Here is a 16,663-nt window from a genome sequence, read left to right on the forward strand (position 1 = left end):
CGCTGCACACGGACTAAAAGGGATCCAGGAGGAAGCAGCTTTTTCTAAATGATCCTAAGGAAATGCAGCTGCTTGCAGTCCCTTAAGATTAGTGCCTGAAGTGCAAGGTGCCAAGCTCCCCTTATTCTCCAAGAGTCTCCTCAATTACAATTTACAAGGTGGGCCTGATTGACAAAAATTAGTAGTAGTCAGGGTAGGGGTTTATGCATTTCATTAGGAACCCCATGATATTTCCTCCTACAACTTACCTCAGGCATGCCAAAGAGTCACCGCACTCAATCAAAATCTTGTTTTTTCACATCTGTGTACAGTGTCCCTGAAAGGTTTGACTCTCATTGCATTCCTCAGCCTCTACTTTTTATTTCAACTGCATGCAGGGTAACCCTTTGAACCTTGACTGGGGGGGGTTGAGTGTGTTTTTTTCCTACGCAACTAAAAGAGGATGGGGGAGTTCTCTTGGCCTAAACTAATTTTATGCCTAATTTTAGACATTTTTCCTCACAGGGTTCTTTGACACATATGTTTGAACTACTGTGCCAACTCCCAACTTTATGAATGCAGCCCTGCTATTAAAGCAATATAGTGAAGACTAATGCTGTCAGATTTAAATACAAAAAAAGTACTGTAAAGCGCTCGCTCTTCAGCAGTGTGTTCCTGACAAGCAATTGGAACGCGTACGATTTTTGTTTACCAAATTTCAAGGGATAGCAGTTCTGGTCTCTTGCAGCAAAACCGAAATATTGGCGGAACCTTAAAGGCTAGATTATGGCTTAGCCATTGGTGGGCAAGAGCCCAAGTCAGATGCATAAAAAGTCGCCGCAGTTGTGGAGTTTATTTACACATACATGTACGGGGGTGGGGGGGGTGAGGATGTAGACAGCAAGGCAAAAGGGGCCATGAGATAGATGCAAGCAGATTCTATCCTCCCACTTGGTGATAATGGTGGCTTTTTCAACTACAATTTCTTTGCACAAAACCGTTATGGAGAGAGCATGCCAAGAGCAGGAAGAGCCCTAACAAGCACACTCATGTTCGAGTAGGCTGCTAGGACTGGAATGCTCCAACAGAATTTAGGGGAAGAGCAACATGCAACAATTTCACCCCCACTCTCAAGTAAAGTTTCTTCCAGCAGAACTGATCATATGTCATCATCCCACTACAGAAGCTTGCCCACGATGGATTCTCACCTCAAAAAAATATTAAGTATAAAGCAGCAAGGTTTTTTTTATATATAATAATAAAAAGAACCATTTAATTACATTGCTTATCTTAACTGAAAGCCAGACATCTACTCAGGTGACAAATTTGGGAGAAGGGGGAGAGGCTTTATGAACACTTTACATCTCTGCAAGAGTAGAGTATGAAATTGCCTTTTTGCATTCCCATGCTTTGTGTATGGAAATGCCCTATGAAAAGTACTACGTCCCCCCATTCTGTTCCAACACAGATCACTGGTGCTCTCACGGTACATTACAAACACAGGATACATCCATACAAGGACAATAATGCTTTGATCACTGTAGGAATGCCACATGCAATCCAGAAATGCAATTTGTATGCACGCACCATACTCTTATCACAGTTCTGAGAAGCATTACATTTCTGAGGGACTGGTAATGTATGTTCACTGTTCACACAAGGAACCTGAGCTTCAGGAAAGACATAATACGCAGTTGGTTTGCCAGCACCACACTCCCATCTGCAGGGAACATTTAAGTGCTTTTCTAAAGCAACGTTTCCTCCACATTTTAATACAAGTCGGTCTACGTTTCCGTTGGGGTAATAGGTTTCTGGGCAAGCTATAACCCTGTTACTGCTCCTCCTAAATAATTATGTGCTGTCATGGCCACTCATCTGAACACTTTTATTTCTGAACACTCTTTTAAAGAAAAAAGTGGGAAGTGACGTGGTAATGCTGCAAGAGCTCTTGATGGAGATTGAGGGAGGGGATGAGACACTAAGTTATGTTCAGTTACTTGCATCTCTGGGGTTAGCACACGTGGTATAGCAACAAAATAGTGTATTAGGTAGTTATGCCAAGGGCTATCACAAAATATTAGCTCTTCTGGCCAAGAGCTTGATTCACAGGGGGCCAAGACAATTAGAATTAAAGCACTGTGTGTGTACTGAATCTTAAGTCAAAGTTAACACTGGGGTTATTAGTCCCATGTTGTCCATTCACAGCCCTTTGCTACCAACAAGGTGTTTTGGTGAGCATGGGCATTCTAAGTAGCAGCTGCCTACATACTTCCGAGTTGTTCACAGATTTTCAACGCAAGCCAATTTTTGAAGTAGCATCGTGGACCCCTGCGAGCATTGCCATGGACTTTTAAGACCAAGTACCACATTTAAAATAAAAGAAGTGACTAGCACACAAGACACCATGCCAGCAAAGGTCTCTCATAAAAGTATTGCGACTTGATTTTGTCAGTTAACTGTACTGTGGTTAAGGCTGGGTTTAACCATCTATTGGTACAGTTACTACCATCAAGTCACAAGTGGTTTCAGAGGATAAATAGTTTCATTTGCCCAAACTCAAAATTTTAGCATCTAGATTACAATTATCTCTACAAGTGACATGCCAAATTGCCTCCTGCAGAATTTAGTACTTTTTATGAGATGAGACCATTCCAAAACTATTAAACATGAAGTGTGTCAGTACAAAGTTAACTCACCATCTGTTTTAAGACAAGAATGCAGGAAAGAAAGTACACAGTCAGTGAAAGTGAAACCATTTTATATATTAGACACCAATGAGTTTTTGCATCTGCTTGGGTATGGATAGTTTTACATGGTGATTAGGCAGCACCTGGAAGATCACATAGCTTCTAGGACTAGCTGCAACAGAAGCTTTACTTTTTCAGTTTTAGGACTTTAAACCAAACATGCAACACAATCCAAGCTTTATTTAGTAGATGCTTGCCTTCCCTGCCACCCCAAAATACTGCCCTGCAAAAGCAGTACTTGGCTGGAAAAGACACCCAGAGGTATTGGAATTGGTGGTGCCTATTGATTTTCCCAGCCTTGAAAAAAATAATTCAAAGCTTACTGTACAATAGCAATGTCATCTTAATATTAACCTAATGCTTTGCTTTGACAAGTCCTACATTAAGCAAACTTTCCAAGCCACTTCATTCCTAGTACAACTCAATCCCATTATTTACAGCATTCCCTGACTGATACAATGGTTACCAAAATGCAACCAAATCTTAACATACTGCACACGGGTTCAAAGCAGAACCAATACATGTGCTGCTGCACAACAATCCTCCCAAGATAATGCAAAGAAAATAAAACTTACCTTTCAGAGCAATTACTTTAGAAGCTGGATTCATGATGGCACTTTCTGCAGAGATTGGGCGCCTGATAGGAGTGGTTGGATCGCTCATGTCTATGATCACAACCTGTGCTTGCTCACCAACTTTTTCTCGAATACATATGAATTTATCAGATTCCATTGTTAAGGTACTGAATCCAATGTTTGCTGGATTAATTCCAAGATTTTGGAGCTGTAAAAAAAAAAAAAAAAAGCAAAGTATTGGTAAAAACCTTGCATGACCACAGACAAGGACTGCTTGGCGGGGAAATCTGCACATGTGGCAAAATGCCACCATGCCATCACTGTTTATTCCTAGAACAGACACTTCTCTCTGGGGAAAGTGGCATTAGGAGCAGTTGACTACACAGGTTTTACATATATCTTTGTGATCAGAAAGCAACTCACAGTGATCACAGAGTTGGTGTTTCTTCAGTGTGGCTCACTTAAACCTTCAAGAACTACTCTATTACATTAGATGTGGGGGCAGATAAGCTATTTGTGAATACAGATCAGGTATATCCATGCAAAGATTTGCAGTGTTCATGGGACTGCTTCACTATGCACCATGTTCATAACCCAGCCCACTGACTATTTACATTTTTAACAACCAGTTGTAGAAGGGATGCAAAGCTTTCACCCAGTGAAATTAATAGTAGTCAGATTCTCAAACCTTTATTGGCATTCCAGTAGGGTTCAATACAGAAAAACCACTCACCAAAAAACACAACAACAACCCCCCAACCAACAAACAGCCTTCATCTAACACTTAAGTCAGTGTTGCATAGCTTTCATGAATCCTCACTGCGTGTTGCATAAACCTGGCTACTATCTCCATCTTATCCCCATCCGGAGTATACGTAATGAAGGCTACATTACATGTGAAATAGTACTCAACAATCTCTTCAAACCAAGAACCAGATCCAATCAATTCCTACAAGAACAAAGGAGTGTCTTGTGGCACCTTCAATACTTAACAAATGCATTAGGTCATAAATATTTGTAGGCTGGCACCTGTTTCATCAAATGCACAAAGGACCTGGTTGTGGACTTCCCATAAGCAACTGGTAGGTCACTGTGAGAACAGGCTGGAGGGCTAGATGGGCTTTTGGCGTGATCCAGCAGAGCTCTTCTCGTGCTCTTCGCCAGTGAAGTGGATGCGAGACCATGAAAGATGATGACATTTGTTAAATCTTTTAACATGTTGTTTATTTAAGGTACCACAATATTCTGTTTTTGCTTCAACACAGCGTCAACACACCCACCTCTCTGGAAATAGATCCCTAGTTACCAGAGCAGTTTGTTAACATATGTTGACTCAGAGCCATTGGCATCTCTGGCATGGAAACCCTCCGTTATACACTATATCACATGGTACCAATTCCCCCAATATTGAAGCAGGGTTCAACATTTCTAGTTTCGCTCAATCTAGCTGCTTTATTCCAGATTTCACAGCAACTTGCACATCTCAAACATTCTTGCTGAAAGAATGTTTTCGCAGGGTTACATTCCCAAGCTATTGTGCTAATCTTCCCCATATTTATTATTCCAGCGTTTATTAGCTGGATTGTATGCCATAAATGGCAACATGTTTAGCATATAGCAAGTCTATACACTGAAGCAAGTTTATCCGCACCAACAGGAAGTAGAACGTTGTGGCCTGTGTGCAACTTCAGTACTCCTCATTTTAAATCCATTCAGTGAATGGGACAGAGGGAAGTTCCTTACTATAAGTTTTCTATCAGCAACTCTGTAGGCTTGTCCTAGAAAGACAGGAACCTGCTAGTACAGAATCAAACCACTGGGTCCATCTAGCTCAGTATTGCCAATATTGAGCACCAGCAGCTCTCTGGGGCTTCAGGCAGCGAGTCTTCCCCAGCCCGACCTGGAGATGCCAATGATTGAATCTGGGACCTTCTGCATGCAAAGGAGATGCTCAACCACTAAGCTATGATCCTTCCCCCAATAAAGACAACCATTTTCAAGCATTTTGCTGTGGGGAACCAGCCAGTGACATTGTACGTTTGACAGTAGCACAAGACTCAAAAGCTTCTACTGAAGATTGTCTACTTGAGATATTTAGCTTTTTAACAGCAGTAAACCGATTACAGTTAACTGTGAACCAGGAACCATCAACACAGAAGTCCAACAAAAAGCAACAGAAGGACCCACTACGCCCTTGAATATGATTATTTCTTTCTAAAATTATCTAGCAAAACATGCATTAAAAATGAGAGGAAGTAATAGCTGGAAGGTATGCAAGTTGCAGCATATTAGAGGTGCTGTATTAATCAATTTTTAAAAGTTTCTCCAACATCCCGCTGAGAAGGTAGGATAAGGAAGGACTGGGCTTGCAAGTTCTTAAATTTAGCTTGTCATATTCACATTAATTTTTTTATACAATTAACTGTTCCTTGGTACAATTGCCCCAGAAAAAAATTACGAAGATCCATCAGTTTGTTAGGGTTGGAGGCTCATTCATTCAATTTTGTCTGTTTTATCTTTTTCTTTTGCTGCAATCTGGGATATACATCTTACCCTTAGACCTCTTAATACGAATTTCTGAATTTAATTTTTAATGTTTCAATTGTCCATATTATATTGTCGGTATTCTAATGTTTAATATGGCTATTGAGAGCCTGGGGGTGGGAAAGATGCCACTCTTTGGGAGGGGGCGGTAGAAAAAATGGAATATCTAGGCTCACTTTAATCTGGGTTTGGCACCTTGATCACCCCAATTCATGAAGTGTTCTGGGAGACAGATGGGAGGAGTGCAACCTTTGTTGAGTCTCCTGGATCTCTTTGTGACATTTGAAACTGACCACTGTATCCTCCTGAGGCAGCTGTGGGTTCAGAGACTTGACCCCCTCTGTAGGACTGCAACCAGAGAGTAGCATTGTGAAACTGCTGCTCAACTCCATGGTTTTTATGCTGTGGAATCCAGAGTGTTACCTCTTGTCCCCCACGCTGTTTAGTATCTGTACAAAGCCACCAGGTGAAGTCATTCAGGGATTTGAAGTATATGTTCATCAATATGTTGCCAACACCCAACATGATCTTAATATCAGGAGAAGCTGTACAGGTATTAGATGAGAGCCAGTGAACTGAAGCTGAATCCTGACAAGACTTGGGACCAAATACATGAAGGAATGTCTCTTCCCATATCTGCTAACTTAAGCATTGATATCTGATGAGTTGTCTCTTCTCAGGGTGAGGTCCATTGTGTAGCGACACAGGAGAAGGCCTTCTCTGTGGTGGCACCTGCTTGTGAAACTACCTACTGTTTGAAATGCGGCTGCCTCCCTCTTTGCCAATTCTCCAGCATGAGTTAAAGACGCATTTCTGTTTTTACCCAGGCATCTGAGTTACATCTAAAGCTTCACTTTTATTTTATGACTGCTGCTGAATTTAGTGTCCTGTTTGCAATGTTCATGTTTTAATGTTGCATTGTTTCTGTATCTTGTATACACTGCCCATGGATTCTATGGAATGAAAGGTGGCCTAAAAACAGTATCTAAAATACTGTCCTCATTGTATTTGTCTGCTTTCTGTCAGCAGCTTTGAGCACAGTGTATATACAGCACATAAGCAAACTGTTTACTGAGAGAGACAAACATATTTCCAAGTTTTATCATGGAACACCAAATAAGCAAGAAGAGGTTACCCCTTGCCATATTTATTTGCCATCCAGTTATGGCAACATTCCATTCTTACATCAACAGGCAGTTTTTACTGCACTTACATGCTGTTCTCATGAGACATGACTGGAAACGGTTTGTAATAGGCATAAAAATAGCAGCTAATAGAAATGTTGTATTACCCCTTCTATAATTTAAAGTGTGTTTCCTTCTGCATACCACCTACACACACACACCACCCAAAAGAGAAGTAATTCCATAACTAAAAGTTTGATCACACCTTTGTATGAAATAAGGGCTGCTATCAAAACAGTCCCTTCTGGTTTATCTGGTACAGCTTTCACGAAATTCAAGTCCTGCCCACAAACACATCAGTATACTTGCTGTACCATCTTTAAATCTGCAGAGATTATTCAATCTCATATAGTCCTGCAGAGATCATTCAATCTTGTATAGCCCTAATTGGGCTGACCAGAGGTGACAATTCCCATGCAGAGACAATCAGATCCTGCAGGGTCTGTGTTCCACATTCACAAACAAGAAGAGCCTTAGATTCTTCAGTAGCAATGGCAGAAGCATGGGAAGGTATCTATATAAACTATTTTCAGAAAGGTGGAAATCTGAAGACCCTAAGGGGGCCTTTAATCTGGCTCAATGTTCTGGGCAGGTCACTTTATATCCGCCCCTCGGTGTTCCTATTAAATGAAGTTTTTCTGTAGTCAGACCAGCTCTGAAACTACCAATATTCTACTAGCTGACAAAGATAGATAAAAGGCCAAGTAATCCCCAGGGGAAACTGCAAAGAGAGCAATTACTGCAATAGTTATTCTTTTCACAGACCTGTGAATATTTGGACACTTCTCCATTATACACACTTTTCTTTTTCCAATTCAGTCATGAACCTTTTTGCCCAAGGTATTCCACAGCAATGTACAGTGTTCCACAACTGAAAAATGTAAACAGCTTCTAAAAACTGGTCTTAAAGCGGCAACATCCAGCTTCATTTTTTCTACTACAGCTTCTTTATTTTCTCCACCCCTATTTTGTCTAACACCTTGCATGATGAAGAGTTGTGGAGAGGTGAAAAGCTTGCCACTATTCTGTGACATATTGCCTGATCCCAGTGAAGAAATTACCCAACCTTTTAGAGCATCTCTAGTTATTACAGCCTGAACAGCCTTTCCCTTGCAATTGCCTGGGGTGGTAGTGATGGAACAACTTAACTCTCAAAAGGGCCTGTCAAGCTGCCCCCAAACAAAGGTCATTCCCTCTGAAGGGCTTGCAAGGCTTCAAGTTTATTCAAAGACAAAGCCAAGTCTGATCAGTCATTGTGCTGGGGGATGGAATGAACAACTATTCTTCAAGCCTCTATGCCTGCAACCCCAGCCAGACATATCTAGTCATCTCCCACACCTCCCTCTGTGTATCTGAAGAAGTGTGCATGCACACGAAAGCTCATACCAAGAACTAACTTACTTGGTCTTTAAGGTGCTACTGGAAGGAATTTTATTTTGACCTCCCTCTTCAGTTTCTGATTATTCAACAATTAGCAAGAACTCCAGCACATGTAATACAAAATCAGAAGTAGCCCAAACCATACTTTGCAAGAACATTTTAGCCATGGTTAGCAGATCAGGATAGAATTCTCCCCTACACACCAAGCCTTGAAGGCCAAACTGTCTATATTAAGACCATCCCTTTTACTATTGTGTAGCAGAGAAGTGGTCTTCACAACCAACTCTGTACTCTTGCAGAGCCTTCGAAGTGAAGGATTGAGCATCTTCAGGAGAAGCACTGCACTTTTATTTTCTGAGTAAATGTGAAGAAGCCTGAGTGAAGCTTAGGGAAGGAAGAACACAGAATCAAAGTCTCCTTGAGATTATGTTTTAGATACACTGCAGCAAGGTGAGCTCTCCAAATACTGCAGGAGATATACAACTGGGGGGGGGGGACTGAGGGGGGGGGAGAAGAGGCCACATTACATTTACAGCAGTACATAAAGAGCTTCTTTAGTCAAGGTGTTGGCTGCTATTTTTTAATTGCATTTAACGTTCATATGTAGGAAAAGGAATACCCCCCCCACCCCAATACAGAAGAAAAGATTCTATACAAGCAGATTTTATCCCTGCCTATATTATTCACGTACCCAATTTCCAGTGGGAATCATATGCAATTATGATAGGCAGGCAGCAAATACTCCAATATAGGAATGCAAGTAAACATGTACTTTGGGGTCACACTGGCTGTCTCCATGTGCAGCTTCAAAGAATTAACTGAACTATCGTGTGCATGCAGCCTGAGTACTGTTGCTTTACACTTCTTGTCTTGAGTGGGGATACATACCATAAGCACTAAGTTAAAACCCTGATTTGTTATGCCTAAACAAACCACAAGCAGGAAGAAATGGTTTCTTGGTCACTTCCCAGATGTGGCTTGCCTGGGCAAAACAAACCACAAGCATGGGTTCAGATGTAATGCTAAGCCAGCCATTTGTAGTTTTCTTCCCCATTCGAGTAAGGTTGGAGCAAAGCAGGGCCACTTAGGCTGTATTCATAGGATAGTTCAGTAAGCCATGGTTAATGGCTTAGCTGTTACCAGTGCTCGAAACTCCCAATGTTCTAGGCGCATCCTAGGCGCAATGTTCCAGGTCTCCACCCTCATCATTCTGCCTGGAAACTGAGGTCTAGAGCTGAGGGCCTTCTGGCGGTTCCCTCACTGTGAGAAGCCAAGATACAGGGAACCAGGCAAAGGGCCTTCTCAGTAGTGGCGCCCGCCCTGTGGAATGCCCTCCTACCAGATGTCAAAGGAAACCACCCAGGGTGGCTGGGGAAACCCAGCCACATGGGCAGGGTATAAATAATAAATAAATAAATATTATTATTAATTGTTGTTGTTTTGCAACAGGGAATTTCATTAGCACAAGCAGTTTCTGAGCTCTTGGTGCAGTACTGTGCCTAAGATTTCACATTAAAACTGCAGAGTAGAAGAAAAGGAGGACCTTTTTTCTGCCTCCTCACTTACAGCTACTCTCTGTAGACTGGAGAAGAGACTCTCTTAAGAATATTAGGGGCTGGGCAGGGGAAGGACTAGACCATGTGAAAAATGAACAGTTTAGCTGCAGTTCATTTTCAGCTTTTTATTTTCATTGTATTAAAAAAAGCACGCCTAGACATTCTATTGTTGCGCCCATAACCTATGTTTAAAGTGCCATTTAGCGCCAAGCTTTCATATCTCAGTTTCTGACACTGGCTGTTACCTACTAACAAAGCCCATGCAAAGTAAGTGGTTTGCTACTACACAACCATTAGTGAGAAAATATTGCCAGAAAACTGGTAAATCAAAACTATTTCCTAGCTATTTCTTCCTGCACAACTGGATGGAACTGATGAAGAGAATCGATGAAGTCAGTTTCGAAGCCTTGGTGCTGCTCCTTGAACTTTCAGCACGACTGCATTCTCCTTAGGAAATTATTCTGTCAGTGAGGGGTTCTATATTCAGATAATGATTTGCCAGCTACTCATCTAGAAGAATGTGTAGGTGTGCTCATGGCGTTTTTGTCATAAGATGCTGGCAGACTTGAAATGCTTTCAGTGCTTTGCACCAAGGTTCTTGCCTTAAGACCATAACCTTGCATGTTGTCTCAGGAATATCTTAGACAACTCATCTCACAGGTAGGCTGATCAGAAATTCAAGGAATGCTAGTAGATGCTGGCATGCAGTTGTTACTTATGCCAAGCTTTCACAAAAGTAATAATTAAACATCACAAACTATTTTAATCAGACAAACAGGATATTCTTCCGTGTTTCCCTTTAATTTTTGAAGAGGTTTAGCTCCTCCATGACTCTCCAAAAATCAACACAACCAAACTAAAGTACCATGGCATTCATAGCTTTCTCCATGCCTATGCTACATCCTTTGAATGAATTGGAACTTGATTTCAGTCATTGAAGAGCAGCATAGTCATTACAGGTGACTCCCCACTTACGCGGAGGTTACAATCAGGGGCTCCTTGCACATAAGCAAAATGTGTGCAAGTGGGGAACACCCTGGAGGGTCCTTGTGGCTCACAAGGTGGCCCTCTTCGGACTCTGGGGATAGTCTCCTCGCAAGCCGGAGGCACAGCAGGGCTTTGTTGAGGCTGTTCAGCCTTCCCACCTAGCAGCTGACATACAGGGTAGTGCAGCAGCAGCAGGCACTTTCCCACGCATCAGCTGTTAGGCAGGTAGGCCGAGCATCCAAAACAAAGCCCCTCTCTCTTCTCTGTCCTCTTCAGGCTCCGGGGAGGGTCTCCTTACAAGCCTTGTGTTCCCACACACGTGGGCAGTCACATTCAAATAGATTGTGCACAAGTGAGGAGTTGCCTGTACTTTGATTTTCCTCTTACACCATGATCTAGAAACAAAAATGCAAATACTTCCAGGGCAGAATTCCAACTCAATCAAGTCCACATACACTTCAAAAATGTTTTTTCAGGCAAAAGTTGTAGGCCAGCTGCTCAACAGAGCACAGCTTTGGGGTAATATGGATCTGAAGAAGATTGGATCCATTCAAAATCAATAACTGAGTACCATATGGTATGTCATCCTTTCTGTTAAGAGACAAAGCTAATCTATTGAAGTTGGCATCTTTAGTAAATAGCAGGACTATTACTGGATTATGTTATCCAAAATAAATGGGCAGCCACAAAGCAGCCAGAATATCAAAGGTAGCCAGGAGAACAAACATATATAGTTTGGGGCCTGATAAGGCAGTGTATCATGGATTTAGGTTTATGAGTTATTGGCAGAGATTAATATATAAAGACTATCTCCTTTCAACCTAAAGCTGAGTATCAAGAGTTTTCTTCTACCATACAGAACCAAACTTAACTATCCAAAGTGTGCAAGAGTAATTTTCCTGGCAAGATTGCATAAGACAAACTATTTGGTTACATTAGGGCAGTTCAAAGTGACACCCCTTTAACAGTACAGTCTATATAATTGCCCTGGACAGGCAAAGTCACTGAGTGTGGGAAAGAGGCTCGACTGGGAGAGGACTTACTGGCCTTTTTGCTGACAAACCAGATCATATTTGACTTGGCTATCATTCTATCTGCTGTTTTGTTTATTAAATGGGCAAAATCCCATATGATCGCCAGCAAGATTTCAATAGTGAAGAGAGATGAAGAATGTCAGATAGTAGGGGACTGTCAACTCTGTTATTGAAGTGTTGAGTTAAACAGTAAATGAGTAGGGATTTTTTTGTAATTCATGTTACAGTAAAATGTACTGGATATTGCAATGGCTTATGATTACATATGAAAATACTGTATAGCACCTTTTAATATTATGATTGGCAATGGCATCTCTAAGCCAGAGATGGTCAGCCTGTGACCCTCCAGAACTCATAGTTCCCATGAGCCCCTAGCCAGCTTGGCCAGTGGTCAGGAATGATGGGAGTTTTAGTCCAATAAGATCTGGAGGGCCACATGTTCCCCATCCCTGGGCTAAGCAATAAGGATCTGTGGAATTACAACTCAAGAAGGTAGGCAAACTCCCCACAGATTGATATAATTCACTCTACATATTGCACCAAGTTGTCCAACAAAACAACAACCACCTTGAGGGATTCTGGAGTCTATTTTAAGAGTGCTTGTAACTATATTATCTTCCAGTTAAAATACAGTTTTAAAATGTAATTTTAAAAGAGTTAGTTATCTCATTTTCTGTTGAAACACAAGTAAAAGGTTAAATACCAAGCCTACACGATAATAAATTGGTCTGCTTCCCCCCCCTCCCAAAACTTTGTAGACCGTCTGAAAGTCTCCCAGGAAGTTGTGTGGGACAACAGAACACCCAGAGTACCCATTCAGAAAAGTGTTTATGTTATTTACCCCACAAAGAAAGAAAGATATTGAGAGATGCCCACACCATACACACCAATCTGTCAGTACTGTCCCTTCTAAAACTATACCTGCAGCTTGTGTCTGGTTAATATACAGAAATCCAGTATTTCGAGTCTGAACCTTTTTCCTTTATATATGGAATGCCAGCGTAACACTGTCTTGTTACAGCAGTGACCGTATCGGTATTTAGTGCAGTCACTCATGTTCAAAACTGAAGTTCAGCTTATCCTTTATTGTACTTATGGCAGTGATGTTTCCATCACTCACTGACCAAGCTGGTGTTATGGCTTGTGCAAGTTCAGATAAGTTAAAACACTGCACAGGTCCTGGCTAGTACAATTTAGTGGTTGAGTCAGGTTAGGACTGGGGGTACACAAATATAAATCCCTACTCAGCCATGTACTTCACTGGGTGACCTTGTGGCAGCCACCATCTCTCAGTCTAACCACCTCACAGGCTTGCTGTGATAATAAAATGGAGAGGGGGAAGGGGCTATGTACACCATCTGGAACTCTTTGGAGGAACAGAGGGACATAACTGAAATAAATATTGAGAAGCTGAAGGACCAGAAAGCCCAGCGGCTAATGAAACCGAAGAAATTATGCAGAATGCGAAATCAACTGAAAAAGGAATCTGGAAGGCAATTAGCTGAAGAACAGTGATTGAAATAAATCAGAAGAATTTTTAAAGAAAGTTTGAAGATAAGCCATAGAATCTAAGTGATTTGCAGTGTTAAGGAATCTACTGGAAAGTCAAGCTGAATAGAAATGTGATACTTATGTGCAACTAATACTTCCTGTGAATCCAAATATGAGACTTAACTCATGTGGAGTACAAATGTTGGGAGAATTTTAAGTCTGCAATCCTAGGCATATGTCTCACTGAACACAGTGGAACTTACTTCCAAGTCAACACGCACCCAGCTAATAAGCCCTTAGTCATTAAGCTTTCTCCCCACACCCCAATTTCATTTTTACGGTATTTTGTTGCTGTTACTCAGCTATATGGAGAAACGTCTATAGGGCCAAGTGCGTAATACAACTACATCTTGTGTGCATGGGAACTATGAAGCACTTAGCTCATACCACTCACTAGGGGAAACCTAAGATGTTTAAACAACACTAAATGAGAAATGTGAAATTCAGCACACAGTACTAAACACTAACAAAAGGCATGGTGTCACCAGGCAGTTCACATTTTGAAATGGATGCCTCTGTCCTAAGAGGGGAAGGGAGGGGTAAAGGAGGGAGCATTTGCCAAGTCCACTTCCTGTTCTCTCATTCATTTAGAGAATTCCTTTAATTCCTGCCATAAACTGCCTTTTCTTAAGCAAACACTTAAGAAACACTTGATTCAGAGCAATCTCTCTCTCCTCTCCCCACCCCAAATAGCAGTTCTTTCACGTAACTATCTGCAGTCTTTGCCTCACTATTTGAGACTGGGATCAATTTCCTTAAAGCAGCCCATCCTCCAAGTGAGTAGCGTTGTGTTCTTGTTTTTAAAGTGGCATCAGGAATGCTTCTAGAAGAGACAGAAGTACTGTAGAAGGGAACAGATTTTCAGAGCCCTGCCGTTCTCGGGAACAAGATGCAATCTATTTGCTCAATCCTTCCCCATCTTGCAGATCCATTTGCAGGGCTCAGAGGTTCCCAAACACAAGCCGCGGCCACCACCCCACAACCGATGGATCGGCCGGAAAAAACCCAGAAATGCAGGGACGCAGGTGCGGCCCGTTTTCCATGCTCTAATGTGAAGATGTCCTTCTCTGCACTCCCTTCCCCACAAATATTCCTTATGGTGTAGTAATGCAGACAAGCAACTCGGAGCCTCCCTCTCCATACACACCAAAAAAAGAGAGAGGGGGAGGAGGAGGGGAGTCAGTCATTCAGGCAGCCAGTGACTCTGCACAAATACCCGCAAAAGGCTGCCATCAAAAACTAGGAAACATCACCAAGCCAGAATCAGGTGCAATAAGGGCAAAATAATTGAAATGAAGAGCACGACTCTGATTTTACAATATGCATGTGCGTGTATATATGTGTCTGTCTGTCTTCTATCTATCTATATATATAAATATATGTTCCCCACCACCATTCCCCAAGCGACAAATTAAAAGCCAGGGAAGGCTTTGCGCCATCCTGCCTGAAGGAGGAATGAATAAAGGGTTATAAAAAGGAAACAATAAAAGGTTATCAAACAATAAAGGCTTATAAAAACGAAAGAGAGCCCCCCCCCACCCCAACCGAGAGATGCCCCACAATTCCTCCTCTCTGGCCCTCTTCCCCACCCCATCCCACCCCCTAGAAGGGAACCCCTAGCCCTTTCCCAAGGAGTCTTCCCGCCCCTCAACCCCATTCAAACCCCTCCCCCAGGTGGGGGGGGGGAGCCCACCGCCACACTAGGCCGCAAGCCACCCACCCACCCTTTCCCCTCCATTCCCCATCCCCTCAAGGCTGAAATGAGTGGGGGGGAGGAAGATGGGGGGGAATCCCTTTCCCCTCACCCCCACCCCCCAAATAGTTGCTCACCTGAAAGTGCTCCTGGAATCTTATGGGGAGTATCTGAGCCATTGTGGGGGTTTGGGGGGGGGAACAGCCCTCTCAGAGAGGAAGAAAGGGGGGGGACTCCCAAAAATAAAGAGAGAGAGAGAAGCGCAGGAAAGCTCCTGAGGTTTCAATTATTAAAAAAAAAGGAAAGGAAAGGGGAGGGGATGTGGGAGGGGGCACGCTGTGGGTCCGGCGGCAGAGAAGGGAGCCGCTGCCTGCGCCCCACACACACACACACACACACACATATACACGCGCGCGCGCGCAAGGGGAGGTGGGGGTTTGGCTGCTCCGCGAAGGCAGGCAGGCGAGGGCGCGGACTGCGCAGGCGCGCCGCTCACCGCCCCCCCTCCTCTTCCCTCACCCCCGTTCCGAACGCCGCTGCTCCATCACCCCCGGCTCCCTTTTCTTGTCTCAGGCTCCCGGACCCTATCACCCCGTTCGGGAAATCCCTCCGCCCCTCAGGCCAACAAAAATAAAATCGGAAATAGATAGGAGCGAAGGCGGCGCGACGGCAGGGGGTCTTCTCGAAGCGCAAATAGTCCCCTCTGTGGACCGCGTTTTCTTTTATTCCGTTCTTCAAGTTCCCACCCCCCCTCAAAAAAATAAAAATAAAGCGCGCACGAGGCTCATTTTCTTCTCAAGGGGGGGTGTCGGAAAAAAGGGCAGGATTTGGGAGGGTTGCTGAGTTTGAAGAGGGGGGGGCACTTGTTTCTGAGGAGAGCTATAGATATATCCTTCCGCCCAAGGCGAAGAGGGTCTGGTCCCTTTCCTGCAGCCGCTTAGGATGGTTTCCATGAGCCCACAGTTATGCTTATCCTGCGCCCCATAGCCAGGCTATTCCCCCCAGTCTGGAAGGAGACTCGTCCTTTGAGGAGCCTGGAATCGCTTTATCGAAGTTGTTGTCAAGTCACACAACCCTTCTATTTTCGTTGCGTCTCTCCTAATGTTGAAATGAAAGCGCTTCGGGGCAGAGACCTTCCTTCCTTCTTTCCCTCCCTCCTTCTTTTCCTCCGTTGTAAAGCGCTATGTTGTATCGGCACCACGACCCTGCCCGGCACAAATGACTACGGGATCGTGTCTCTTGATGATACCCACGAGATTTATTTCCGAGTTGTTTTTTTTTAAAAAACATGGTTAGGATTGTGCTCTGACATTGGAAGGAAAGGAGATTTCTTGCTGGAGAAGGGGAGAGGCGTATTGTAACGCCGCAGACAGTGGTGTGGGGGTAAAAGTTTGGGTTCAGGACCTCCAATAGCCCCAAGGAAAGTCCAAAAG

General features: G+C 43.1%; 1 protein-coding gene across 4 annotated transcripts in view; it reads right to left on the bottom strand.

The window, feature by feature from the left end:
• Positions 1 to 16,338, bottom strand: part of LOC310695073 (clathrin heavy chain 1-like) — a 61,298-nt gene extending 44,960 nt beyond the window's left edge. For 3 of the 4 annotated variants that reach the window (XM_083478992.1, XM_083478989.1, XM_083478991.1), the window contains exons 1-2: positions 15,368 to 15,811; positions 3,302 to 3,509 (exon numbers count right to left, since the gene is read on the bottom strand). In XM_083478992.1, coding sequence (XP_083335118.1) covers positions 3,302 to 3,509; positions 15,368 to 15,409 — 250 coding nt within the window. In that variant the 5' untranslated portion in view covers positions 15,410 to 15,811. Of the gene's footprint in view, positions 1 to 3,301; positions 3,510 to 15,367 lie in introns of all 4 variants that reach the window. The other variant, XM_083478990.1, reaches the window with a different exon arrangement.
• Between the last annotated feature and the right edge of the window lie 325 nt (positions 16,339 to 16,663).

The sequence above is a fragment of the Podarcis liolepis genome, assembly GCF_965112155.1.
Source record: "Podarcis liolepis genome assembly, chromosome: 15".
Classification (NCBI taxonomy): Eukaryota; Metazoa; Chordata; class Lepidosauria; order Squamata; family Lacertidae; genus Podarcis; species Podarcis liolepis.